The sequence below is a fragment of the Cervus elaphus genome, chromosome 13 (genome assembly GCF_910594005.1).
Source record: "Cervus elaphus chromosome 13, mCerEla1.1, whole genome shotgun sequence".
NCBI lineage: Eukaryota > Metazoa > Chordata > Mammalia > Artiodactyla > Cervidae > Cervus > Cervus elaphus.
Window position 1 is genome coordinate 7,199,173 of NC_057827.1, and position 25,563 is coordinate 7,224,735.

General features: G+C 48.3%; 1 protein-coding gene and 1 non-coding gene across 3 annotated transcripts in view; one reads left to right on the forward strand and one right to left on the reverse strand.

Moving 5' to 3' along the window:
• ATP10A (ATPase phospholipid transporting 10A (putative)) overlaps positions 1–25,178 on the reverse strand; it is a 183,789-nt gene extending 158,611 nt beyond the window's left edge. For both annotated transcript variants that reach the window (XM_043921315.1, XM_043921314.1), the window contains exon 1: positions 24,593–25,178. In XM_043921315.1, coding sequence (XP_043777250.1) covers positions 24,593–25,038 — 446 coding nt within the window. In that variant the 5' untranslated portion in view covers positions 25,039–25,178. The remainder of the gene's footprint in view (positions 1–24,592) is intronic.
• Positions 6,055–6,159, forward strand: LOC122707079. The gene has a single exon (XR_006344610.1). It is a non-coding gene; the product is annotated as a U6 spliceosomal RNA (small nuclear RNA).
• Positions 25,179–25,563: the final 385 nt, after the last annotated feature.

Sequence of the window (25,563 nt, forward strand, 5' to 3'; positions counted from 1 at the left end):
TGTACACTTGTGTACAGGTTTCTATGTGAACATAAACTCTCATTTCTCTGGGGTAAGTGCCCAAGAAAAATGGGACCATAAAGAAATTCTATTTATGGTTTTCAGGACTATTTCCCAAAGTGGGTGTTATTTCACAATCCCACCAGCAATACTTGAGAGACCCGGTTTCTCTACATTCGGTGTTACCACCATTTTTGTTTGTGCCATTCTGGCAGACGTGCAGTAGTATCTCCTGGTGGTCTGAACGTGCATTTCTCTATTATCTAAGAATGTTGAACATTTTCCATGTGCGTATCTGCTCCATGTACATTACTGCTGTCTGCATATCTTCTCCAGCGAAATATCTCCTCAAGTTCTGCCCACTTTAAATCAGATTTTTTAATGTTCAATTTTTGGAGTTCTTCGTGTGTTCTGAACACAAGTGCTTTGTTGAGTATGTGATTTGCAAACATTCTCTCCCAGTCTGTAATCTGTCTTCTCTTTTTCTTAACACGGTCTTTCTCACAGCAAATGTTTTTAATTTTGGTTAGGTCCAATTTATCAACTTCTCCTTTTATGGATGATGCTCTTGGTATCAAGTCCAAGAATTTTCTGCCTAGTCCTAGGTACTGAAAAAAATCTTTTTAATATTTTCTTCTAAAAGCTTTACAGTTTCACATTTAAATCTATGACTGTTTTGGAGTAAATTTTTGCCAGAGGTGTAAGGTTTAGAGTTTTTTCCTTTCTTTGTGTTTCATTTCTTTTTTTTTAACCTATGGCTATTGAATTTTTCCTGCACAGTTTCTTAAAAGGCTGTAATTCTTCCATTGAATTGCTTTTGGTTCTTTGTCAAAAATTAATTGGACACATTTGTGTGAGTTTCTGAGATCTCTACTCTGTTCCTTTGGTGACTATCGCTTTGCCAATAACCAAACTATCTTGAATTCTGTAGCTCTACAGCAAACAGTGATACTGGGAAGAGTGATTCTTCCCATTTTATTCTTTTTCAAAACTGTCCTGGCTACTCTACAACCTGGTTTTTCTATGTAAATATCAGAATAAGCTTCACTGAGATTTTGATAGGAATTGTGTTAAATCTAAAGATAAATATAGGTATAACTGCTATCTCTATTATGGTGCTTCCTTCAGTCCATGAGCATGGTATGTCTCCACGTTTACCCAGATCTCTTTTCATTTCTTTCATTAGCACTCTGCAATTTTTAGCATACAGATGTTGTATGAGCTTTGCTAAATTTATATCAAAGCATTTCATTTTCTTTGGAGAAATTATAAATGGTATTGTGCTTATGATTTCAGTTCCCACTTGTTCATGGTCAGTATGTAGAAATATAATTGATTTGTATATGTTTGTCTTACCTGCTGCAATCTTAATGAGCTCTAAGACACAGTTTTGTTGTTTATTGGGTTTGGTTTGATTTGGTTTTGGTAGTACTGTTGCTGTTCAGTCGCCCCGTTGTGTCTCACTCTTTGTGACCCCATGGACTGCAGCACGCCAGGCCTCTCTGTCCCTCACCATCTCCCAGAGTTTGCTCAAGTTCATGTCCATTGCATCAGTGATGCCATCCAACCATCTCATCCTCTGATGCCCTCTTCTTCTGCCCTCAATCTTTCCCAGCATGAGAGACTTTTCCGATGAGTTGGCTGTTTGCATCAGATGACCAAGATACTGGAGTTTCAGCTTCAGCATCAGCCCTTCCAATGAGTATTCAGGGTTGATTTCCCTTAAGATTGACTGATTTGATCTCCTTGCAGTCCAAGGAACTTCGGGAGTCTTCTCCAGCACCACAGTTCAAAGGCATCAATTCTTCAGTGCTCCGCTTTCTTTATGATCCAGCTCTTACAACTGTTCGTGACACTGGGAAGACCACAGCCTTGACTATACAGACCTTTGTCAAGAGAGGAATGTCTCTGCTTTTCAGCACACTATCTGGGTTTGTCATAGCTTTCCTGTCAAGAAGCAAACCTCTTCTAATTTCATGGCTGCAGCCACCATCCACAGTGATTTTAGAGTCCAAGAAGAGGAAATCTGTCATTACTTCCACCTTCTCCTCCTCTATTTGCCATGAAGTAACGGGACCAGATGCAATGATCTTAGTGTTTTTTTTAACATTTAGTTTTAAGCTGGCTCTTTCACTTTCCTCCTTCACCCTCATCAAGAGGCTCTTCAGTTCTTCTCTTTCTGCCATTATAGTGGTATCATCCATATATCTGAGGTTGTTGATGGTTTTCCTGCCTATATTGATTCCAGCTTGTAACTTATTCAGCCTGGCACTTCTCATGATGTGCTCAGCATACAGATTAAACAAACAGGTGATGGCGGTCAGCCCTGTGGTACTCCTTTCTCAATCTTGAACCAATCAGTTGTTCTATGTTCCATCGGGGTTCTAACTGTTGCTTCTTGACCCACATACATGGTTCTCAGGAGACAGGTAAGGTGGTCTGTTATTCCCATCTCTTGAAGAGCTTTCCACAGTTTATTATTACATAGTCAAAAGCTTTGGCATAGTCAATGAAACAGAGGTAGATGTTTTTCTGGAATTCCATAGCTTTCTCTATGATCCAGCAAATATTGAATTCAATCTCTAGTTCCTCTTCCTTTTCTAAATCCAGCTTGGACATCTGGAATTTCTTGGTTTGCATAATGCTGAACCCTAGCATGCAAGATTTTAAGCATAACCTTACCAGCACGGAGAGGAGTACAACTGTCCGATGGTTAGCACATTCTTTAGTACTACCCTTCTTGGGAACTGGGATGAGGATTGACCTCATCCCATTTGGTAGTATATCCCTTAGTATTTTCTACATAGGTAATTACATTTTCTGCAAATTAAGTTTTATTATTTCTTTCCAACCTGTATGCATTTTGCTTCTTGAATCTTACTGCAGCGTCAAGAACTTCTAGTACTGTATCAAGTAAGAGTGATGAAGCAGGTGTTCTTGTCCTCATTCTTTGGAGGGGGCATCAGTATTTCACTGTGGGTATGATGCTAACTCTGGGGTTTTTGTATGTGGGATAAGGGAGTGGAAGGACCTTGCTGGGTTGATTCCCGCTGGTGCGGGTGAGTAGCCTGGCTCTCCTTATACGACTAGGAGAAGAACAGGGCATCCGCGCTGTGCCAACACTGCTCCCACAGTGCCTTCACGTGCCTTGTGTGGGATGGGGCTCACCTAGGTCTCCACTGGGCTCACCTTTGGGCAAACAGAGCCTTTCTCATTTTGTCTATACTTGTTGGCAGTTCCAGTTACAGGAATCTCCATGCCCAGGCTGAACGTACATGGGCAATAAAAGGGAGACCTGGAGAATACACTGCGAATTCACATTCTTCAAGCTCTTAGGTCCCCAGCCAGTCTGTCTTCTTTCAGCTTCTATTGTTGTCTGTTGAATTATTTCCAGGATTTGATTGCAGGAGATGAATTAGGAAAAGTGAATCCACACCACTGTGTTCTGGAACCAGAAATCTCTGTTTTTCAATTTTTTTTTCATAATTAATGAACAGTGAGAAACTAATACATCAATTTAGTTGTATTTTGGGGATATTTCTATAAGAAACACGTCATTTTCATATTGTAATGAACAGAATTTACATAATCTATATACGTAATTAATGTCAATAGTCTTTAAGGCCTCAGACACAAAAGTCATCTCTGATTTTATAAGGTTTCTTTTACAGCTAAAGTCTAACTCTATTATCAAGTAGTTTTATTTAACTCTTAAAATTGCCTTCCTCTACCATCCAGAATTTCAAAATCTAGTGCTCTAAACAGCTGCAGGTGGTGCAAGTTTAAAGTTGGATTGGAAGTACAAAATAAAACTGTGCAAACTCTTGTTCACACACCCCGCTCCACACTCACGCCAGAAAGCAGGTGTGAAGCCGAGGGGCAGAAGGCCCACCCCTACCCACATCAGCCCTCAGTGTGGCCCAGGCGTCTAAGTCATTCCTCAACACCCACACCCACATCAGCATGTGCAGAGGAGTCCAGCCGGCCACGTCTTTGCAGACGTCTATCTCAGAACAGAAAACTGGAGACAGAAGGAAACTCTCTTCCAAGTGAGCAGACAGAAATGCAATTAAATGGAAGGAAAGGGAATACCTTCTCTAAGAAGCTGATGAACTTTGCCACTGCATAGATTGATGTTCCCAACTCAGTGCCCAGATGCGGGGCAGAAAAGAGATGGTCCTTTCTATCCCAGGGGTCCGGGGGGTGTGGATATGTGTGATATTTGCATCCCCTATGACAACAAATACACGCAAGCACACACACATGTGCGTGCACATCAGTTCTTTTAGGCAGCTGTGAATGAAGACAGCTTCTTTGAACATGCTTTCCTAAGCCCTGACCCTACAGGTCCCCATTTACTCAGATTTCATGCCGGTATCCAGAGTAGAAAAGGCCCTTTGAGGATGTTCAAGAACCACCCACCCCCGGACAAAGACAGGTGCTGGGCCCCCCACGTGACACTCCCAGGTCTGAGCTCTCTCAGTCTGCCACGTCAAGGCCACAGCTCCAATCACAGACCCACGAATTCCAGAAGCGATTTCTGGATGTCCTTTCTGGTTGATACCAGGGACTCTAAGCTCACTCACCTCCTCCGTCCTGGGCCTTAGGACACGGTTTTGAAGTATTTGTCTAAAACAATATAACGCCCTCTGCCAAACTATGATCAAGCCCACCACACTAGAAACGTGTTCAAGACAATTCCAGTGAGGGTGACACCTGACTTTACTGCCACTCAGATAAAATGAAGGCACTAAAATGTGAGAAACACAAGCCACAGAGCACACAGGGATGAAAAACGCCTTTGCTGCACACGCTGATAGCGTGTTTGCTGTTTCCCATTGGCCACACGTCACAACATTACAATTTGAATGCTTTCAAATATGGAGAGACTTTTCCATTCAGTGAAAATGACCTTGAGATAAAAAAATATCAGTTTCTCTGTACATCCCACCTCTAGCTAGTTGGACTCTCTACAAAAAGGAGGATTAATAAACTCCAACTTCAAGTTAAATTATGAGGGACTTTTAGGGTCTAAACTGGGGGTCCTGATAAGGGTAATGAAGCTTAAGAGCTATTCTTCTACACATCCACATCCATAATATATTTGTTTTTATGATGTCCTATTTTCAAAGGGATATATCAATTTCTAAGGTAATCAAAAAGGAAAATAAGCTGTTCTCTTTTTAAAAAACACTTATGCTTTTAAGAACTTTGGAGAGGTAGGTAAAGTGAGAAGTTACTTAATAGTAAAAGAAGGTTAAAAGCAGCCTTTTTCAAAGGGGCTTCACAATCACGCAGTGAGGATGCCGCCACAGCCCACCCATCCACTTACCATGCCCCCTACTCCCCGGACTCTTACTGCGGGCGGGGTCCCTGTCCAGGCCTGACCGCCCCACAGCGCGACACGTGAGGACGCACAGGCACGCGGGCCCACTCCTGCAGCAAAGCCACCAGCACCGTGGACCTGCAGCCTCCTCCTCTGGCGACGGGCTCAGCCCATCTGTGAGACGAGACGCGGAACTGCACAGGGATGGCGTGACGGCCTCGCGGACACAGGACCATCTCAGCCCCTCCCTGTCTTCAGCGAGATTCCAGGTCCACTGGGCTCTCCTCGCCTTCCTGCAGGCACCAGTCACCACAAGCCCCTGATCTGACCAAAAGGGACACAGTCCAGAACAAGGGCCCCTTCAAAGGGGCAAAAGTGACCCAGGAGAAAGCCCCCAGTGCAGGGAGATGGGGGACCTCCATGTGATGGAGTGGAACTCACTGAGCAAGACCTTGGCTGGTGACTCTCAGGGGCTGTCAGACAGCCGGTTTCTGACCTCAGGGAACGACTGTGAACAGGTAGGTGGAATGCACACCAGTAGAGAGAAGAGTGAAACAGGTGACAGAGGTGGCTAGGCCCACCCAAGCCTGTGAAGTCCGCAGGCCCTTCTCGGGCTGACGGCAACCGCCACCCCGCGGAGCAGCGACAGTGACCCGTGCTGCGGTGGGCCCCCAGCTGTGCGGGGCAGCAGACAGAGCCCTCTGCAGCAGAGAGGGGTCTCCAGCTCAAAGACAAAAGGCGGGCTCTCATACTAAAACTGGGATGACCAGAGAAGATCAGCATGGCCCCTGCACAAGGATGACATGTAAATCTGTGAAGCATTCCATTTCTTTTTTAATTAAAAAAAAAAAAAAGATAAAGGGTGTGATGATATCCAGGCGACAGAACCGAGAGGAAACAGCGGACCCAGGACAAGCTCACAGCAGCACTCCACGCCTGCAGGTGTGCTGTGGGCACGCGGGCCAGGCTCCTGGAGACCTGTCTGTCGGAGCACCACCTGAAGGGAAGGGGCTGAAGCGGTCTCCTTAGTTTACGGGAACACACAAAAGCCAAAGATGGGAAAAAGTCCTGCAACTCCTGCTACCCTGACTGCACTATCCTGGATACATGAAAACAGCCGCTGGAAACCAGGGCATCCAAAATGCCCCCGTGAAAGTCAAGCACAAGATGCTCAAGCACATCCTTATACAGCCATGTCTTTACAGCAGCAGTACCCACAAAAACCTAAAGGCAGAAGCGACCCAGCCAGCTGAATGAAAGAACACCATGGGATCTACACATACGCCCCTCAGTATCACTCAGCCTCAAAAAGGAAGGGTGTTCTGATACAGGCTACAATATGGATGAACCCTGAAGACATTACGCTAAAGTGAAATAGTGAAGTTGCTCAGTCGTGTCCGACTCTTTGCAATACTATGGACTATAGCCCACCAGGCTCCTCCATCCATGGGATTCTCCAGGCAAGAATACTGGAGTGGGTTGCCATTTCCTTCTCCAGGGGATCTTCCCGATCCAGGGATTGAACCCAGGTCTCCCGCATTGCAGGCAGATGCTTTAACCTCTGAGCCACCAGGGAAGCCCAATAAGCCAGACACAAAAGGACAAACACTGTATGATTTCATTCATGAGAGGTCAAAGAGACAGAAAGTAGACTGGTGGGTTACAAGGGCTGCAGGAGGCGGGAATGAGTTATTGTTTAATGAGGAGAATTTCAGTTTGGGAAGATGAAAAAATCCTGCAGGTAGTAACGATGGTTGCACAACAACGTGAATGTAATCAACGCCACTGAACTGTACACTTAAAAATGGTTAAAACGATAAATGTTGTATGTATTTCATCACAATAAAAGCGCTTTTTAAAGGTAAAGCACAGAAAAAAAGAACACTGGAGGGCAGGTGGCTGGTGCCCAAGCAGCATGGCTCAGACGGCCCAGTGTCGCCTGGCAAGCCGTCTGCGCTCCAGGAAGTGGACGCAGCCAGACACCCAGCATCTCATAGGCCACAACCACCAGACAGACCCCACAGAGCATACGCGGATGGACTGTCCTTCTGTGGGGCCTGAGGCTCTTTGAAGCGTCCTAAATGGCCCTCAATAAATGTGAGAAGTCCCAAGGATGAACTGGACCGTGAATCTGAACGCGTGTGATGCTCTCAAGTGAACTAAGACAGACAGGAGGCCACCTGAGGAAGCTCCCCACAGTGCTCACACACAAAAGCACACCATCACTGGGGGCAGAAAACATCACAGTCTTTATTTTAATCGCTATTTACCTTACTACTATACATCCATTCATTTATGTATTCATGTGCTGCATTGCCTGTCTATGATTTATACATTAATAAGTCTACCTTCGGTACACACAGACAAGTGTTTGCTACTTGTAAGGGTGTGAGATCAAAAACGCTTGGAGATTACTGCTCAAATGAACCAGCTACACTAAAAAGAACATCCATTACAACATTTAAACTTTTCTAAAAAAGCATACGTGCTCTTGGTCATTAACCTTTGGTAAATTCTGGGTCCTGGCATGTGTCAGGATAACTCTCTGGTTTCAGACACTTTCTCAAAAACCTGAAATAACTAAACAGCTGAAGCCTGATCCATACCCTACACAAGATGTAAGTGGCCCTGGGTACTCACAGGGTAGCACGTTGCCAGCAGACGGTCGGTGGCCCTTGGTAGCATCACCTGGGATCCAGGGCCAGCTGTCCCACCCCCCCACTGTATCCCCTCTGAGCCGAGAGCTCCCCCTCTGGGCTACCATTTCCTGAGAGTGTCATTGAAGAATTTATCAGTACTGCACTGCCAGGGCTGGCTGGCAACTTCCCACACAAACTCATAAAAACTCTGAAAAGTATACAGTGCTAGAGACATGTGCAATGTCTTATCACTAAATATTTCAACTGAAAAAATAAATAAGTAAACACGTATTTCCATTCTACCATGTCTTCATGCCGCACTCAGCAAACGTGGAATTCTCAGATATTCTCAGTGATTCAAATGGCTGCAGATAGTTTTTACCTGAAACTAGATAAATCAGTAACAACACACAAAATGCTGTGGTTCAAGAACCTGGTATTTGACAGATCCTCCCGTCCACAGGAATGCATTCATTTCCTGGGGCAGCTGTAACAAATCACCAGGACTCTGGCCTGAATCAACACCAAAGTGTTATCTTACAGTTCTAGAGGTCAGGAGTCTGACCCGGGTCTCACAGGGACAAAACCAAAGTCGTGGGAGGGCTGTGCTCCAGCGGGAGGGTGAGGCAGGCCCAGTGCCTTTGCGTTTCCAGCCCCCAGAGGCCACCCACCTCCTCAGGCCGGGGCTCACCCCTCCATCATCAAAGCGAACAGCAGCAAGTGGGGTTCTTCAAACACTGCACCCCGCCGCCCTCTCCTTCTAGGACTGGTGACGAGACTAAGGGCTCACCCTAATCATCAGAAAGACTCTCCACATCCTAAGGTCAGCCGATTAGCAACCTTAAATCACGTCTGTAACCCACCTTCATTCTCTTGTACCATGTAGCCTAGATTCTCCCGATCAGGATGTAGGCATCTCTAGGGTTCTGTAGTCTACCAACAGGCATTTATTGTGAAGATACTCAGGTATCCTGGGGAGTAGTCCACTCATCAGATCAGAGATGCTGAGGCCCCGTCACCGCAAGGATGGTGAGGCCTGGCCGCCGCCCGAGCTGCCCCGAGCGCAGGGCAGAGCACGTGCAGGGCGGCAGGGCACAGGGCAGGGGCTCCTGCTGCTCGGGCGAAGAGCAGCAGCGGGGAGTGCTCCCCAGGCCCTGGAGAAAAGGGCTGGGGGTGGGGGCTGCACGTGCGGGCCGGTGGCCTCCGCACAGGGGCCAGCGCTGCAGCTCAGCACGCTGGTGCACGTAATGTCGGGATTCACCAAGAGGTTCCCAGAGGCACAGGAGAGGCGGGGACCGAGCAGGAGTAAGTATTTCAGGAGAAGTCAAGCGCACTTGGCAAGGAAGTTAAAGGCGGCCAGAGACAATGGCTGCGGGGAGACCGGCTTTCAGGCAGGGTCTCTGCTATTCAGGGGTGGAGGCCAGCGGACCAGGAGACACTGCCAGTGGAAAAGGACTTTACCTCTCACAGTTCCCAAGAGGAGGAGCCATGGGGAAAGCGCCGGGGAAGTCAAGAGGCAGAGGAGCGAGGGGGAGACACAGCAAGAGCCTTCACTGTGGTTTCCGTGGGAAGGGCAGAGCCAGGCAGGGAAACCAGCCTCGGGGACGTAGGTCCCCAGCCGACTGCTACCAGGCTGGCGGCCCTGAGCATGGCAGCCTGATAACAGGGCGTGCAGAGGGACTCCTCGGTGGTCCAGTGGCTAAGAATCCACCCTGCAATGCAAGGGATGTGGTTTTGACGCCTCATCAGGGAACTAAGATCCCAAATGCCATGGAGCAACTAAAGCCGCATGCCGCGACCAGAGAGTCCGTGCACCGCCAGGAAAGGTCCCAGATGAGGCAACCAAGACCCTGTGGGCCTCAGCTAAGAGCCCGTCAAATAAATCAACAGTTATTCTTAAAAAGGGCGTGTAGGGCGTGGGCTCTGGATTGTTACTTTGCAAAGGAAAGACACACTCACAGGCCAGTCTCTGGCTCTAGGAACTGGCTGGTCCAGAGGAACCACCGCCCTCAGAGGGCACAGGGCCCCATGTCAAGGCCGCTGCATACGGTCAATAAAAAGACAAAGACTGCACAGGCCCAGAGGAGGAGGGAGGTCGCCGCCCGCAGTGGCGGGGGTCAGACTCGGGGCGCCCCCCGCCCACAGCTCTGTGCGGGAGCTCCCGTGAAGGCAGAGAGGAATCCACGAGACAGAGGGGACAGAGTCAGGCCGGAAGCAGGGCGCCCCGGCGAGTGTGCACAGAGGCAGAGGACAGTCCAGCCGCAGAGCGCGGGCACGGGGCGGCCTGCAGAGACGGCGACACGGCAGCCAGACCCACGGAGTGAGCCAGACTGTCTGCCCCACCTACAGCAACAGTTTTTCTTTCTTAAAAAAAACACTCTAAGTGGAAAATGTTACTATGCCAGGGAATGGTCCCACACATCTGATCTGACTAAAATGTATCACAGCAAAATATAGACAGAAAATAAAAGAATGATAACTGCAGTACGAAAGATGAGGGCCCAGGTAATCACCAATTGGTCATGAGAAGCAAGACATATCTACTAAACCACCGTGCCATTTAATACAAGTACTCTTTCAGAAAGTAAACACATGCCATGTGTACCCTGAGGCTGTTGAATGAAGAGAGAACAAACCGCTTGGACACGTTTACAGATGGCTTCTTTGCTCAGAAAGACAAAAGCTGAGAGCATCCCAAAAGGACACTGCTTCCCTCCCGACAGCTCACTTTCTGCCTGCTTTTTCTTTTTGCCTCAGATTCACTCCGAGCTTTCTGAGTAACAGGTTTCCTGAGCCACCGGGCCTGAAGACAACCAGGTCAGAGAGAGTGGACGGATTCTGTGACTGAAATGAAAATGACTTCCCACTTGGCCGAGGGCAAGGGGCGAGGCCCGTCTGCGTGTCTGCCTGGCGCTGGAGAAACAGCAGGACTGGGAAGGGGCTACGCCCTCTGCACACACCCGAGACACCCTCCTCTGCCCGCTCACCATCTGGATGGGACCCTGCCTCTGAGCACCACCCAAAGGAGGCTGGCAGGACAGGAAGGCTGGGCAGCTCAGGATGGACCCATGGGCGTACACCGCGCCCCATCCCCATCTGCAGCTGACCCATCACGCAGATGCCACCAAGAGCGCCAAGGTCCCATCTGACAAAGGAGGGAACTTGGAACCCAGACTAAACTCTCCTGAACTTGCTCTTCTTTAGCTGTCAGAGGAGCACACAAAAACACAGGGTGGGACAGAAAAGGCCTGAAAAGTGCCTGCTCACAGCTGGAGCTTCCTCCCATTTCATTAAGCTCTCATGTACTGGAGTCCTTTAGGGACAGAAGTTTCCATCAGAAAAGCACTGATAAGGCAAAGAAGAAACACAGGCAGGGAGGCGGGGGAGTGGGGTGCTCAGGGACCCAGAGGACTTTGGAAGGGGCAGGCTTTGAAGACCCAGCTGACCTTCCAGTCTTTGCATACCCTGAGGCCTTTCTAGGAAAGTCACTTTCTGAAATAGGGAAACCTGATGCAGAAGAAAGAGCAAGGCACATCCTGAGCTAACTGGATGTTCCTATCCTTCTAAGCTCTGGGATGTCAGAAAGGGCCATAAAGTCCTCTTCTTCCTGCAAGCATGTCACTGGAGAAAGCCACACTGGCTGCTTAAGACTTGTTTTCCTTTTGAAAACCAAGGACCTACTGTAATTGCTGCTGTTTTGTTTTGTTTTTTAAGGGTTGATAAGCAAAAATGAGAAATTCAAAGACATCACCAAATAGGTCAACAAATTTAATTCATTTGATGTCTTTAAAATTTTTTTAAAGGGTTTGTTACTACAGTCAATGGACTTATATACTGCCTTTGAATTATTATGCTAAACAAATAATGCCTTAACATCACAATGCCCCTATAGGGCTTCTTCAGTGAACTGCATTTCTAAGAAGATACCTGAGTCACCAGGGGCATCCCAAAATTATCCATGAAGTTAGCAATAGGAGTCCACAAGCTACTTTCAGTATTTGAATACGCTTTCAAAAACCGGTCCATTGACCGAGGATAAAACTACACAGACTAAATGATGAAGGTGTTTGTTTTGACTAAAAGTATATCTACTTCAGTGTAAAATATCATTAAGAAAAATTTTTTGAAGAATGTATATATATGAAACTAAATACAACATGGTAAATCAATTAAAATAAAAAAGAAAATTTTGACCAAAAGATCTTAGCAACAATGATCATCAGTAGCAGTTGTAACAACTGTAACACTGAAAGAGAAAGTCACTGGGTCCTGTCCGACTCTTTGTTATCCCGTGGACTATACAGTCCATGGAATCCTCCAAGCCAGAATACTGGAGTGGGTAGCCTTTCCCTTCTCCAGGGGATCTTCCCAGCCCAGGGATGAAACCCAGGTCTCCCACATCGCAGGCGGATTCTTCACCACTAAGCCACCAGGGAAGCCCCAACTCTAACATGAGCTGCCCACCTGCCCGGCCGTGGCCCTGCCCTTTCACGCAGTGTCTCATCTACTCCTCACCGCAGACCAGTAGCCACTGTCCGCCCTCTTGTTTAAAGCAGGAGACTGGGCCAGAGAGATGCACCTGCCCAGCATTTTACTGCTAGCGAGGGAATCACCTCATTAAGGGTGCTTCAGTTGCCTCTGATTGAATTTAAATGGGCAAAGGAATTCATTACTACCTAATGAAAATAGTTTGCTGGGGAAAGTACTTCAACATACATTATCCCCAATGGAAGAATAACCAGAGGGTATACTGGGGGCAACGTGTACTAACTGTGCCCTGGGAAAATCCACAATAAGTAAACACAGAAAGCCAAGCATATTCTAAAAATCCAAAGACCAAAATAGCTTCTCCATTTTCCTGTAAAGTCTCAGTGCACTATATATAGCAAGGTAAGTCTTGCGCAAATCAGGACTTTGGGCTCCCTCCTTACGGAAATTCAGCAGGAAGCTGGACCACCCCACTGCGAAGGGAGGGACCCTGGCAGATACACGGGTCCCCTGAATCTTCCCAAGTCAAGGAATCTGGAAATGTGAATAGGTTTTGTCTTTAAAACATCCCCCAGGGCTTCCCTGGTAGTCAGTGGTTAAAGAATCCACCTGCCAATGCAGGAGACACAGGTTCGATCCCTGACCCAGGAAGATACTACGACCATGGCGCAGCTAAGCCCATGCACCCCAACTACCGAGCCTGTGCTCTTAACACCCAGGAGCCACAGCTGCTGAAGCCCGCCTGCCTTACAGCCTGCGCCCTGCACCCAAGACAAGCCACTGCAGTAAGAAGCCCACACACCACAGCTAACAAGCAGCCCTGGCTCTCCACAACTGGAGAAAGGCCGTGAAAGCAATGAAGACCCAGCAGAGCCGAAAGTAAAGTAAATAAAGAAAATTATTTTTAAAAATGTCTTCCAAAAGTGCTTTTCAATGAGGGCCTGGCTGGTCTTGGGGACAGGGAGGTTCTTTATGGCGATGGACTATCCAGAATAAGGCAAGGGCATCACTTACCATTCACCACCCTGGCCCAGGAATACCAAGTCCTAGGAAGACTGGCAGTCATTGTGATAAAGGAATATTTGCAAACACGTCCCACAAATGAGACACCTGACTCCTTCCAGAAAGGATGAAAACCGCAGAATAGATAATCACCAAAATGAAAGACTACCAGATGAGGATCCAGCCAGACCACAGCACAACAAAACAAAACAGACATATTGAGCATCTAAAGCCACTCAGTTTAGTTCACTTGCTCAGTCGTGTCTGACTCTTTGCGACCCCATGGACTGCAGCAAGCCAGGCCTCCCTGTCCATCACCAACACCTGGAGCTTACTCAAACTCATGTCCACTGAGTCAGTGATGCCATCCAACCATCTCATCCTCTGCTATCCCCTTCCCCTTCCACCCTCAATCATTCCCAGCATCAGAGTCTTTTCAAATGAGTCAGTTCTTCGCATCAGGTGGCCAAATATTGGAGTTTCAGCTTCAGAATCAGTCCTTCCAATGCATATTCAGGACTGATTTCCTTTAGGATGGACTGGTTGGATCTCCTTACAGTCCAAGGGACTCTCAAGAGTCTTCTCCAACACCACAGTTCAAAAGCATCAATTCTTCAGTGCTCAGCTTTCTTTATAGTTCAGCTCTTACATCCATACTGAAAGCCATCAAAGAATTGTATTAAAAATAATAAGACCACTAATAAAATTTTAAAATGGAGGAAAAAAAACCTTAATAGACATTTTCTCAAAGATATACAAATAGCGATAAATACATGAAAAGTTGCTTGACATCACTAATCATCAGGGAAATGCAAATCAAAACCACTATGAGATTATCACCTCACACCTGTTAGAATGACTATTATCAAAAAAAGACAAAGAGTGATAACAAGTGGTGAGGATGAAGACAAAAAGGAAATTTTGTACAATGTGGTAGGAGTGTAAATTGGTGCAGCCACTGTGGAAAACAGTATGGAGGTTCCTCAAAAAATTAAAGATAGAGCTACCACATGAGCTAAGAATTCCACTTCGGGGAATATTAACAAAGGAAATGAAAACACTATGTCAAAGAAACTTCTGCACCCTTATGCTCATACCCCTACCTTGATGCTTTTGAACTGTGGTGCTGTAGAAGACTTTTGTGAGTCCCTTGGACTGCAAGGAGACCAAACCTGTCAATCCTAAAAGAAATCAACCCTAAATATTCACTGGAAGGATTGATGCTTAAGGTGAAGCTGACTCATTGGAAAAGACCGTGATGCTGAGAAAGACTGAAGGCAGGAGAGGAAGGGGATGACAGAGGAGGAGGGATGGTTGGATGGCATCACCAACTCAATGAATATGAGTTTGAGCAAACTCTGGGAGATGGTGAAGGACAGTGAAACCTAGGGTGCTGCAGGTCATGAAGTTGCAAAGAGTAGGACATGACTGAGTGACTGAACAACAGCAAATGTTCACAGCAGCATTATTTACAATTGCCAAAATATGCAAATAGCCTATGTCTACTGACCAATGAATGGACAAAGAAGAAGTGGTACATATACACAATGGAATACCACTCAGTCATAAAAATAGGAATCCTGCCATTTGCAATAACAAAAATGGACCATGAGGGTATTATGCTAAACAAAATGTCAGACAAAGAAATACAAACACTGTATGAACTCATATGTGGAATCTGAAAGAAAAAAAAAAAAACAACTCATAGTACAAGAGATCAGATTAGTGGTTATCAGAGGTGTGGGTGGGGGAAATGGATTAAGGTGATCAAAGTTTCCAGTTATGAGACAAATAAATACTGGGAATATAGCGATAACATGATGACTATAGTTAGCACTGCTGTATTTTGGCATATTTGAAAGTTGCTCAGAGAGTAAATTCTAAGAGTTCTCAACATAGGAAAAAAATTTCTATTTGCTTTTTTTTATATCTATATGAGATGATGAATGGGGTCACAAACAGTCAGACACAGCTGAGTGACTGAAATGAACTGAACTGAGATGATAGATACTAGCTTATTATGGTAATTATTTCACAATATATGTAAATAAAATTATGCTGTACACCTTAAACTTACACAGGGCTGTATTTCAATTATATCTCAATAAACTGGAAAAAAAAATAACAAGTCCTCTTTGGATGGAGAAGTATGGTTTAAGACTGAGCTTGTAGATAGAAGAAGAAAGGACTACAATCCTGCAGACTCCAGAACAAAAACCACAATCAGAGACAGTTAAACAAAATGAAACGGCAAAGAATTATGTTCCAAATGAACAAACCAGATAAAACTCCAGAAAAACAACTAATAAAGTGGAGCCAAGAAAACTTCCAGAAAAAGAATTCAGAATAATGATAGTGAAAATGATCCAGGATCCAGAAAAAGAATGGAGAAGATGTAAGAAATGTTTACCAAAGACCTAGAAGAACTAAAGAACAAACAGATGAGCAATACACTAAAGGAATCAATAGCAGATTTACCGAGGTGGAAGAACATATAAACGACCTGGGGGACAGAATGGTGGCAATCACGACCACAGAACAGAATATAGAAAAAAGAAGGAAAGAAATGGAAACAGCCTGAGAGGCCTCTGGACACCATCAAAAGCACAACATTCACATTATAGGGGTCGCAGAAGGAAAAGAGAGAGGGAAAGGACCTGAGAAAATATTTGAACAGATAAGAGCTGAAAACTTCCCAAACATGGGAAAAGAAACAGTCAACCAAGTCCAGGAAGCACAAAGTCCCAGGCAGGATGAACCCAAGGAGGAGCACAGCGAGACACACAGTGATCACACTGACAAAAATTAAAGACAAATACAAAACATTAAAAGCAGCAAGGGAAAAACGACAAATAACATACAAGGGAACTCCCAACAGGCAGCTCATTTCTCAACAGAAAACTCTACAAGCCAGACGGGAATATTTAAAGTGATGAAAGGGAAGAAACTACAACCAAGAATACTCTAACCAGCAAGACTCTCATTCAGATTTGATGGAGAAATCAAAGCTTTCCTGACTAGCAGAAGTTAAAGAGAACTCAGCACCACCAAACCAGCTTTAGAACAAACGCTAAAGGAACTCTTCTAGGCATGAAGCACAAGAGAAGGGAGAGACCTACAGAAAATAAACCCAAAACCATTAAGAAAATGGTAATAGGATCTTACATACCAATAATTGCCTTAAAATGGATTAAACGTATCAACCAAAAAACAGACTGGTTGGTGGATGAAAACATGTGCATGTGTGCACTTCCACTTACCACATCACTCTGCTTGACCCCTCCTCCAAATCGTATGTAAGTATTTTATATTGCTAAGTTAATAATATTCCCATTATGGCTTGCAATTATAATTATCTTTTACTTTTTGTCTGGCTATTGATTGTGAAAACTGATAAGTATCTTTTACTATTGTGATTATGTAACTATTACTCCATACCATTTTATCGATTGGTCAACAGAAAAATAATAGAACTGTATACCATCAAAACTAGGATCTAATAGAAAAACCTGTAATCCCTTTTTAAAATCCAGATGCATATCAGAATTATCTTGAAATTTTTTGAAAAATATAAATGCTCAAGTATTGCTTTTTTCTCCAGAGCTCCAGATATGTTTCCAGCGAGCAGTAATGTTTAAAAACAACTAGACTATATGATGATATTCTACTTTTATCTAGCTTGTTTCACTTTTTATATTTCATATTCAGGGCTCTTATTCATTTAGTTTATGTTCTCTGATTTCTCCATCTCTTCTTTCTTTTTTTTTTTTTTGATGTTCTTTCTCAAGACTTTATCAAGTGTAGTAGAAAAGCTTTTGTATACATATATATAAATATGTATAATTTATATATTTTACAAAACATGTGGATTTTTGCCTAACTAAAAAAATTACGACATTTGATTCCACTTGTTTGTCTTAGTATGAACAGAATGCTAAATTTCTAATTAAAAAATAGATATGCAAGAATCAACAAAGGTTTATCATACAGCACAGGGAACTATAGTCAATATTTTGATGGAAAATAATTTCAAAAATAATATATGTGTATTTGTACAACTAAATCACCTTGCTGTGTACCCAAAACATTGTAAATCAACTATACTTCAATAAAATATATATATATATTTTTTAATTTAGTTTAATAACTTTGTGCTAATGTTAATTTCTTAGTTTTGATCACTGTAACACAGCTAAGTGAAACATTAAAATGAGAGGAATGCTGATTAAGGACATACTACTTTTGCAACTTGTCTATAAAGTATAAAAGTATTTCAAAATAAAAAGTTTATAAACATTTTAGAAAGCCAATTCCCATTGGAAGATGTGAGTGATCCAAATCAAACATCTGTCTCTATGAGCTATATACCACTAGAAAACCAGATAGTAGATGAAGGGAAGTATCTTTTTATGAAAGTATCATGAATAATATTTAATAAATGAAAGAATTAGGTCCACCATCATTTCATAGCCTCCAGCAAATTAATGGAGCTAGCCAATAATCACCATGGCTGCTGACATCAGAAAAAGATGGACCAAAGAACTCTATGTTCCTCATGAGGAACCTACAGGTGCAGTTTTGATCGCTCCTCCTCAAAAATCAGAACTCATGAAACTCTGATAAAGCATCAAGACCCACCCACCCCTCAGAGGAATTACAGTAGAAAGGAATATGTTACATGATCCACAGAAATCAGCAATATTCAAGCTATGGGAAGACCTCCAGGATAAATAACTCAGTTTCTTCAAATGTATTTTTCAAGAGGAAAAATAAATAAAACAAGTTGCAAGGGGAAGAAGAGAGAGAGAGAGAAAGGGAATTTTAGCGGAGGAAACTACCAGAGTAAAGGAGATCTAAGAGACAGATCAGCCAATTGCAATGAGACCTGATTCAAACATACAAATTGAAAAAAGAAATATGGCATTTATGAGACAAGTGAAAACTTGAACACAGGTTTGGTATTTAATAATATTAAGGAATTTAAATTAATTCTTTAGGTATGATAATGGTATTATAGTTTAGGTTCTTTTTAAAGTTGTAGCTTTTCTAAAAATAAATGCTGAAATATTACAGAAGAAATGTCCTGAAGTCTGGAATGTGCTTCAGTATAAAAGGGGGCAAGGGAGTGAGTGGGATACAGATAGACAGTGCTGTCATGACATGCTAACTATTAAACTAGGTGATGGAGACAGAAACGTTCCTTATCTGCGCACTACTCTGTACCTGTGTGAATAGAATGCAAATGGAACTCAGTAACAAAAAAACATTGGAGGAAGTCACCAACATGTGGAAATTAAAACACTCCTAAATAAAATGCGTCGAAGAAGAAATCATCAGGGAAATTAGAAAAAACTTTGAGATGAATTAAATTTTAAAGTTTTTTTTTCTTTTTAAATGAAGCATACTGACCTTGCGGGTGGAGATGGCGAGTACAAGCAAACCATGACCTCAGAGTCACAGCAGGATGAGTCTGGACTCAGGCCACGGCTCTGCCATCCCCCAGCAGGCAGCCCTAAGGCAGCTGTCAAGCCCTGAAACTCAGTTTCCTCACCTATGAAATGAAGGTGTGAAAACAGGACCATCAGGAGGTTACGATGCAACTGCACACTAAAGCACTTGGCTCACACTGACAAGTATGAAAAGAACCTTCCCATGAACAAGACTATCTCTGGAGGGCAAACAAGTTTCTAGGGAAAGAGCGGTTATTTTTCTATAATTGGACCCCATTTATGATAAAAAAAAAAAAGTATCAAAAGAAAAATTATTTCCAAAAACCATGTAATGTCCAAATATTCCTCAAGTGTCCCCCCACCTAGCACACCAGACAGATGTCCCTGCTTCAAGAAGACTTATGTTGTTCTGGCGCATCCCTGTCCCTCGGGGCCTTGTACTGGTATCCCCGCTTCTTCAAATATTTTGTTCCAAATAAGACAAAGGTGCTGTGCTTCCCAGGGGCAAAACGTTTCTGCTGTTGGTGAGGAAGAGGCTGGACTCTCCAGGAAAGGGAGGAAAGGCAGGTTGAGACAAGATAAACAAACGGACAGAAACAATGGGGAAACTTGGTCGGGTCCCTTTCAGGATCTTCTGAAAAAACAAGCCGTGAAGCCCAGGGTAAGCAGGCTGAACAGGTGCCCCTGGTGAGCTGGGAAAGCCAAGTGAGAGTCAAAGGAAAGGAACGGGATAAAGTTAAATTCTAAGAGAAGCGTGAGGGCATGCCCTGACTGTTCCCAAAAGATGACGGCAAGACAGCAAAGGGCCAGAGCCCCAGAAGCCCAAAACCTTCAGGGAAAAGTCACCACGGGCTAATTCAGGCAGAAATGCTGCTGCTGCGTCATCCTGGAGGCAGACACCGAGAGGTGCCCAGGTTTGAGTCATCACAAAGCATGGAGAAGCAAAAGGGAAAACGTTACCCAAGAACGCAGGCAGGGCGGGCGGAAGGTGGGGGCCACAGGACGAAGGTGCCCCCTGCTCCAGGCCCACAGGATCAGGGTCGTGAGGGGCGTGTGGACCTGAGCCAGGACTCATGGCATGCTAGAAACGGACTGCAGGTGAGGCAGGGGCTTGTGCAGAGTTTGGGTCTGCCCGGGACCCCCCCTCAGGCAGCGCCCCGCTGAGGCTCACTCCGTTCCCAGCAGCAGGGGCGAGGTTTGCTCCTTTTAACGGGTGGCCCCCTCGCTCTGAGGCTGAACAGGTGGGTAAGCACTGGAATCCCCGGCTTCCGCTCATCCCCTCTCTTGGGCAAATGCCCTCTCGGGAATGTTTCTTCTCCAGTGTCCCCCGACCTCTCCTCCGATCACAGGCCCTGCCTTCCCTCCACGAGAACCCAGCCCTGTCCCCTGGTCCCTCCCCTGATCACAGGCTCTGCCTTCCCTTCACAAGGACTCCCACGTTCCCCCGACCCCTCCTCTGATCACAGGCTCTGCCTTCCCTCCACGAGAACCCAGCCCTGTCCCCTGGTCCCTCGCCTGATCACAGGCTCTGCCTTCCCTCCATGAGGACCCCCACATACCCCCAACCCCTCCTCTGATCACAGGTCTGCCTTCCCTCCACGAGGACCCCCACCCTGTCCCCCAACCCCTCCTCTGACCACAGGTTCTGCCTTCCCTCCACAAGGACCCCCACATTCCCCCGACCCCTCCTCTGATCACAGGCTCTGCCTTCCCTCCACAAGAACCCAGCCCTGTCCCCTGGTTCCTCGCCTGATCACAGGCTCTGCCTTCCCTCCATGAGGACCCCCACATACCCCCAACCCCTCCTCTGATCACAGGTCTGCCTTCCCTCCACGAGGACCCCCACCCTGTCCCCCAACCCCTCCTCTGACCACAGGTTCTGCCTTCCCTCCACAAGGACCCCCACCCTGTCCCCCAACCCCTCCTCTGACCACAGGCTCTGCCTTCCCTCCACGAGGACCCCCACATACCCCCGACCCCTCCTCTGATCACAGGTCTGCCTTCCCTCCATGAGGATCCCCACCATTCCCCCAACCCCTCCTGTGATCACAGGTCTGCCTTCCCTCCACGAGGACCCCCACCCTGTCCCCCGACCCCTCCTGTGATCACAGGCTCTGACTTCCCTCCACGAGAACCCCCACCATTCCCCAACCCCTCCTCTGATCACAGGCTCTGCCTTCCCTCCATGAGGACCCCAACATCCCCCCGACCCCTCCTGTGATCACAGGTCTGCCTTCCCTCCACGAGAACCCCTGCCATTCCCCAACCCCTCCTCTGATCACAGGTCTGCCTTCCCTCCACAAGAACCCCCCACATTCCCCAACCCCTCTTCTGATCACAGGCTCGGCCTTCCCTCCACAAGGACCCCCACACCCCCCTGGCCCCTCCTCTGACCACAGGCTCTGCCTTCCTCCATAAGAACCCTCACCCTCCTGGCCGGCTCTTGGCTCCCGTCCCTGCCCCTCCGTCAGCCCCACCAGCCTTGTGCCCCGCGGTCACTTGCTGCCCCTCACCCCAGCCCGGGTGGCACCAGGCCTGTCCCCTCTGGAGGCTCACTCAGGCCTGGAGGCTAAAGGGCAGTCCAAGCCCTACAGCAAACCTGAGCCCTACAGCAAGAGAAACCAGACAGAACAGGAATGGGACTGTCACCCCCTTCTTTCCACCTGTGCCCGGAAGGAGATGGCTTCGCCAGCGAGCCATCACCCTCACAGTAAGGTCTGTGTGACCAAAAAGGACTTTGGTGTCTGCCCCATCCCGCGGCCGACTGACCCTCCTGGGGCCGGGGCCACAGGCAGGACCTGAGCCCCAAGCATCAGCCTCTGTGCTCTCGTTCTGCTGCTGCGGCTCAGGAGGGTTTTCCCAAACACAGCCTGAGATCCAGATGACGCCATGGGCTCAGGCCACGGAAACAGGACCTCTGTGAGAGTCTGTGTGCACAAGCCCAGTCATGCTGTGGTCACCAGTGCTCCCACCTCCAGGGGCTCAGCAGCTCAGGGTCAGGGAGTGGGAGGGGAGGACCCGGGAACCTGCACTGCCAGCAAGCCTAACGCGGGGTTCCCACAGAGAAGGCACCCAAGGGCTCCGTAATGGGAACATGTGTGTGTGCTCAGTCATTTCCGACTCTCTGCGAGCCTTTGGACTGTAGCCCACCAGGCTCCTCTATCCATGGGATTGTCCAGGCAAGAAGAATACTGGAGTGGGTTCCCACTCCCTTCTCCAGAGCATTTTCCCAACCCGGGGATTGAACCCACATCGCCTGCATAGCAGGTGGATTCTTTACCACTGAGCCATCAAGGAAGACCCTGATATGGGGACATATCACATAAATAATGGTACAAATAATTAATTCACTGCACACTGCAGTCAGGACACACGGGGCATCCCAGAGAAGCCACCATCCAGAGACAGGCTTCCCCAACTCAAGCCTGCTCTCGCTGCACTGACACCGTTTACGGAAGGCCCGCTCCACGTCCACCAGAGCAATGACATGGCAGAGGACAGATCCCAACTGCACACCGCGTTGGGTCACTGTCTCTGTGGCTACCAGAGACCCTGAACACACTCCGGCCTGACGATGGGGAGGACGGGGAGGCGCAGACATCCACTGACTCACAGCCCAGGACTGAAAACACCCATCCCAGACTTTCTGGGCCTGAAGGAGTTTCTCCTACAGACGGCCTCCTCTGTGCGCACATCTGACACCATCTCACACCCACAGAACCTCCCCAGGAAGAAGGTCCATTCTCTCCCCAGAAAAGCATTCAAGGAATTTAACTTGGGAGCTGGGAGGCGCTGGGGCCTGAAAGCACCGTTGTCCCCGAGGCCTCCCCACCACCCAGGTCAGGGAAAGAGAAGGTGGACAGGCGGGTCCACGGGGAAGGGGAAGGGTTCCAAATTCCAGGAAGCGTTTTGAGGTCACGGAGGCCAGATTGCTCTGGGGTTCCACTAGGCGGGGATGCGGGGGGTCATGGGCATGTTAGGGGTGACGGTAGTTATAAGGGTCAATTGACTTTGTCAGCTGAAAATAAACAGTTTCCTGAGGCCTAAGTATTTCTAAAAAGGAGGCTACAGGAGTAGCAGCTGAGGAAGAACAGAAGTGGCATGTGTGTAAAGACAGAACCTGGGGCCCCACCGGGTCTCGAGGAGTACACTGCAGTATACAGAGCACACAGCAGGCTGGCACCCACCGAGGCCTCCGGGCAAGGGTGCCCCTCCCTCCTCAGCTGCAGGGGGAACAGGAGCCAGGAAACCCCTGGCTGACTCGCCAACGGGCACCCCTGACAGCAGGCAGGCAGCATCACTCAAACACAGAAGCATCACCTCTGTGCTCATTAAATACTCAGACCCCCAGACCCAGACCCGGATGAGTCAGTCAGATGTGTTTGGATGAAGCCTGAGAATTGTTGGTTTGTTTAGTTTTTTTAACTCGCATTGTTAAATTGTTATTTTTAATAAGCTTTTCAGGCGATTCTTATATAACTTTAAGAAACATAAGCACCAGAATACTGTAAAAGCTATGAAGTTGGGAAGACCTGGGTCAAATTTTAGTAGTACTACATAGAAATCTGTGGACTCGGGCAAGTTACTTAACTTCCCTGAACTCCTGTTCACTCACTTGTAAAACAAGCGTAATTTGTAAAACAACAATCAATGTTGCCGGGAGGGTCAGAGTTACTCAAAGGCATCCTCCGAAACTAACCTAAGAGGCAGGAATAACCGGGAGAGTGCAAGGGGCTTCCTGGAGGCTGACCAAGCCTAACGGCCTTCGCCTCCGGAGACCCGACCAGCCCGGACGCCAAGGCTGGAGGACAGGCAGCAGCAGGGAAACGGGCTCAGCTCTGGACAGGAGCGAGGTCATCTGCCTTCCGGACGGGTGTGGCCGTGAGGCGGACTCTAACACCCGACACCGCTCCGAGATGCGGCTGCGGCCAAGCGGCTCTCGGGGTCTGGGAGAGGAGGGAGCGAAGAGCCAGCAGCGTCCCGGACAGGTCTCTGCTGGGGGTCCAAAACTTGAGGGAGGCGCAGGGAGAGAGAAGGAGCAGGAAGCCAGAGAAGTACATCCCTGGGACTAACTGCGCACAAGGCTCGAAAAACTCCGCAAGGTCTCAGTCTTTCCATCTGGAAACGGGTTAGTTTTTTAAAACTATGCAGTCAGCCCCGCGGGATGGCAGCCGGCTGGGTGGCCGGCTCTCGGCTCACAAAGGGAATGGACGCCGCTGCCCTTTTATCTGATGTGTGCCTGGCATGTCAGAACTTGGTGGTTTCACTCTGTTGTCCCGAGAGAAGATGTTTTCTGAAACCGAGCTTTACATTCCTGTGTAGGTTGTTTAAGTCGCTCACCTCCCTGGCCCTCAGAGCCTGGACAAGATTGGAGGCTGGGACTTGAAGCTGGGGCGCCAGGGAATTTCCCTCCTTTTTACTAATAAAGCAGGAGCCGCGGGGGACGAGGGCGCCCGGCGGCTGCGGGAGGCCAGCCCGGGGATCGCTAGGCTCAGACGCGACGTCTGAGGGACACTCAGGGACTGCGGACCCCCAGGCCCGGACCTCTGGCGAGGGCTTCCAGGTCTCCGCGCCCCGGTCCGCAGGGTCCCGCGTGGGCCGCGGCCCCCCGAGGCTCGACCCTCCGGCCCGCCCGGAATGAAGCGGCCGTCCCCGGTCTCCCGCCCCGCGCCGCGCGCTCGGCTCACCTGCTGAAGACGAGGCATCCCAGGTGGTTGATCTCGTGGTCGGAGCGGTGGCGGCTGTAGTCCTCCCACAGGTCCTTGAAGGCCGTGACCGCCAGGATGAAGAGCACGGGCGCCAGCGCCAGGCCGGGCTGGAAGGCGTTCACCGCGGGCACGAAGTTGAGCAGCGCGATGAACACGAAGTACACGTTGGCCAGACGGTGGAACTGCTCGAACAGGTTCTTGGGCAGGAAGGACAGCGGAGTGTACTTGGTGGTCTTGAGCCGGTTGTCCGCCAGGTGCTGGGCGCCCCCGCGCAGCCGGCGCCGCGGCGCGCCCTTGCCCGCCGGCTCCTCGGCGCCCGGAGGCGGCTGCAGGTTGGAGCATACGGTGCGCGTCCGGCCCTCCCGGCGCCGCCGCCGTCCCGGGGGCCCGGGCTCCTCGGCCGCCGCCGCCGGCTCCCGCTCCATGGCCGCGTGTCGCCGCGCCCGGCTGCTCCGTCGCTCGCGCCCGCCCGCGCCAGCCTCCTAGGTGATCATCGCCGGCGGCCGGGGCGCGGCGGCGCGGGCTCCCCGCCTGCGGGACGCACGGGAGCGCGGTCAGCGGCCGCCCCGCCCCGCCCCGCCCGCCGCCCGGGCCCCGCGCCCTCGCGCCCGCCTCGGCCCTTCCGCCCGGACACTCCCGGCCCCGCCCCGCGCCCCGCCTGGGACCCCGCGGAGAGCGGGAAACCAAAAGCCCAAGCAGAGGTGGAAACTTCGGAGCGGCTTAGTTTCGTTTCCGGAAGCATCAGCGCGGGCCCCGGCCCGGCAAGCGCTCCAGCCCCCGGGGAGACGGGAGACGGCGGGGTGTGGGAGGCACCGCGGCCCGCCAGGAATGAGTCTGGGGGACCCGGCTGGGACCGCCTCCTGGAACCAGCTAGACTCACAAGGCACATGGGCCAGAGCATACCGATGCTCGGAGTTTTAAAATCTCATTTACCGAGGACATCTGTTCCC